This window comes from Lottia gigantea (genome assembly GCF_000327385.1).
Source record: "Lottia gigantea unplaced genomic scaffold LOTGIsca_10, whole genome shotgun sequence".
NCBI lineage: Eukaryota > Metazoa > Mollusca > Gastropoda > Lottiidae > Lottia > Lottia gigantea.
In genome coordinates, this window is record NW_008706747.1 from 3,638,362 (window position 1) to 3,642,237 (window position 3,876).

General features: G+C 36.6%; 1 protein-coding gene across 1 annotated transcript; it reads right to left on the reverse strand.

The window, feature by feature from the left end:
* Positions 1-955: 955 nt before the first annotated feature.
* On the reverse strand, positions 956-2,083 carry LOTGIDRAFT_109748 (hypothetical protein; the record flags this gene model as incomplete). The annotated part of the gene is made up of 2 exons (XM_009046230.1): positions 956-1,382; positions 1,425-2,083. The coding sequence occupies 2 exons, from the start codon at positions 2,081-2,083 to the stop codon at positions 956-958; spliced, it is 1,086 nt and encodes a 361-aa protein (XP_009044478.1).
* Positions 2,084-3,876: the final 1,793 nt, after the last annotated feature.

Sequence of the window (3,876 nt, forward strand, 5' to 3'; positions counted from 1 at the left end):
TCAAGAGCAAATATTGTCGGAATATGTTGCTCACTGGAAACTATTTACTCTAGCTCTAGGGGCATGTTGCGAGGTCGACCCCGGGACTAATCAAATACCAAAATAATAAATGAGCTTAATAATGAGCTATATTGTTGTTTAACCTTTGACCTTTATGCTCCTTACTCAAGTCCAATGCCGACCCGTTGCTAGCCAAATGTCTCAAGGAACAGTAGGTTATAAACTATTTGACTAGATAGGCCAATAAGAAACACATCAACACCTGGTGGTGATCTGCCATGTAGAAACCTTCATTGAAAATATATAGATACATAAACATTAAGAAATATATCATTTAACACCATGCTATGAGAAGGTGGAAGCGAAGTAAAACCTAGACGATGCGAAGATTACGCCGGAAATAAAAATAGAAACCAGAAGTAACAGTCATGCTATGAGGAATTGAAACCGAAAGTAAAACGGACTTGGGGACATGAAACCAAGTAAACCCAATAATAAACCGAAAGAAAAATCTCAAACTATGAGATGAAAGTGGATGCTAAATGCATGCTATGAATAGGTAAAACCGGAAGCAAAACTGTACGTTGATGAGATAAACCGGAAGTAAAACCTATTGTGCCAGATAATGAATAAGAGGCTTAAGAACAACTAAAGTAAACCTCACATATGGAGATGAAACCAAAGTAAAGCGCATACTATGAGTAGGTGAAACCGAAAGTAAAACTGGTGTTATGAGGCTGAAACCGGAAGTAAAACCCATGCTATGAATGTGTGAAACCGGAAGTGAATCAATGCTTTGTTATAAATGAATAAGTGGCTATAGGAAATCGAAAGTAAAACGCATGCTAAGCCTAGATGAAACCGAAAGTAAAACGCATGCTAAGACTAGATGAAACCGAAAGTAAAATCTATGCTACGAGGCAATGAGTTAGATTTATAATAAGGCTCTTACATGCTACGACACAGGAATTACTACGGCTATTCGTTTATCACACAGCTCGTCAACAGATTGTAGACATATAGTTTCCGTCTCCTTTTCATAAGTACTTTCTGGAGGAAAGAGACTACCATACCTGGGATGTTCGGGACTAGTTTTAGACTGGTAAAAACAACACAACTTCGATTTGCAGAAAATATGACGAAATATATCTCTAAATGTTTTTCCAAAGGCGACATAGATAATGCAGTTGGTTGAAAAATTACTGTAATAAATCAATTCAAAAATCCTTTGCAATTTCAACTCTTCTACAGGGTTGATATCTTCGTTTAAAAACTGTAAGATCAAAAGTCGTAGTCGGATCGCATGACTCGGAGTATGAAAAAATATAAACACAGTCGATACGGCGAACAACATTTTAGTGATCCGACCATGCGGCGATTTGCTTAGAAAACGTCTTCGTCCATGTCGTCCCAAACGCCGTAACCGTTCTTGACGTTTGTAAGCTTCATATACACTGCACAAAATGGCGATCATTAATACAACGATTAACACCGAGGGTAATACAAGGGTTAATATTGTATCGGCGTACGTTAACCCCTGGTTGATGTCTGTGTATTTTTCTATGGACGAGCAACTTCCCTCCGTACCGTTTCCGCTTATTATTCCAGTTGTCCATAAGGGAAAATGATACACAAAAATCGAAACCGTAACAAGCACTAAGATCACATACTTGGCCTTTTCTGCCGAACACAACTGCGACACTCTTGCCGGGTGTGAAATTCGAATATAATTTTCTAAAGTTATTAAAACCACGATCCAAACTGATAGAAATCCACATATATACGTCACGAAGATAATAATCTGACAGAACCCATGAAGATGAAACACTGGCATGTCGACACGGGCAAGCCACACTAAGAATAAACTGAGCAAAAATAGGGTATCCGATACGCACTTGGTCGCAAGGTATATACAGCAAGATTTATCCCGTAACGTCCGTCCCAGAAATGTAAGGATAGCTAAAATGTTGCCGGTGGATCCCAAAACGCAGATGACCGGAATGAGAAATTTCTGAACGGATCGTATCGAAAGGTACACGATATCCGTATGAAGTTGTTGGTGAAGCGACGTCTGATTTTGCATCTTTCTAACGTTTGCGTTGATGGTCGCAAACCTTTTGGTCGCACACCCTTACTACGTAAAGACACTTAACCCAGAAGCCATACTGGAGTTTTGATTCACTCAGATATCCCACACACGCAACACTTATATCTTTGATTTTGTATCTTTGCGTTTGATCGGACACCGTTACGATGCAAGGAAACGCAACCGACTGTTTGAATATTTTTTCAAAGCCATGCTGATTATTCCAGTTCACTCACTCACAATTTTTACAGATACAGTACGTTTCTATTGGAGGTCGCAAACGTTTTTGTCGCACCAACTCCAATTCACGTTATTTCCGTGCGAGGCTAAGATTGCAATAAACAAGCTTTTCACTGCAGCAACTTAAGATGAAAGACGAGTTCAAAGCTAGCAGTAAGTGCATTGATCAGAATTCAAAAAGCTAGACTGTGCATTATTCATGCTTTAAAAAGTTCATATCGTATAGGCGAATTCGACACTTGTAAGAGCTTTATCACTCATGAAACAACATGACTGTCTTTTCATTTCGCTATCACTGACGAAGAGTCGCAGACCTGAAACACACTTGTAAGTGATGATTTCCCTTATAAAATATACTTGGTTGCAGGCCACGAAGACTCTCACAAAACTGAATATCAAATTCTCCGATTTTTGTGAAAATAAAATAGGTCGCAGTCCCGAAATCTTGATTTTTGTGCAATGACAATATGTTTACTAGCGATAGGTCGCAGAACCTTTCTTCCCTGACGAATGTTCACAGTCCCGAAACACTATCACAAAACTGATAATAAACTCTTGAAATATTTTATCAGAAAATAGAGAAAGTAAACAGTTGGCGATAAATCACGATATTCCACGAGTTTGAAGTCCGTTAAGAGTAGATGAAAACACGTGTTAAAATCATAATTTGCCGGAACTTAAGACACCAGAATTTTCAGTATTGTCACTTTGATGTATGTCTTGAATAAAATAACTCACTTATACGACAATATTTATCGCCTCTGGCAAAAATCGCTTGTCAGCACTAAATATATCAGTGACTGGATTGTTTTTCTTGTTCTTCTTCTTCTTGAAATCAGGTAAGATTCCATAAATTTGCTGATGCCACTTTGTGGTTTGGAATATGTTGGAATATACTTTGTCAACTCTTTGTTCTGAAGGGAAAAAAAACAAGCTCTTGTAAAGATGAATGAATGGTTTCAACAATTTACATTGTTTTTATCAGTTTATATAGTAAACTACTCCTAGGTTTTATTGAACACGACAATTTACATTGTTTTCATCAGTTTATATAGTAAACTACTCCTAGGTTTTATTGAACACGACAATTTACATTGTTTTCATCAGTTTATATAGTAAACTACTCCTAGGTTTTATTGAACACGACAATTTACATTGTTTTCATCAGTTTATATAGTATACTACTCCTAGGTTTTATTGAACACAACAATTTACATTGTTTTCATCAGTTTATATGGTATACTACTCCTAGGTTTTATTGAACACGACAATTTACATTGTTTTCATCAGTTTATATAGTAAACTACTCCTAGGTTTTATTGAACACGACAATTTACATTGTTTTCATCAGTTTAAATAGTATACTACTCCTAGGTTTTATTGAACACGACAATTTACATTGTTTTCATCAGTTTATATGGTATACTACCACAGGTTTTATTAAACACAACAATTTACATTGTTTTCATCAGTTTATATAGTAAACTACTCCTAGGTTTTATTGAACACGACAATTTACATTGTTTTCATCAGTTTATATAGTAAACTAG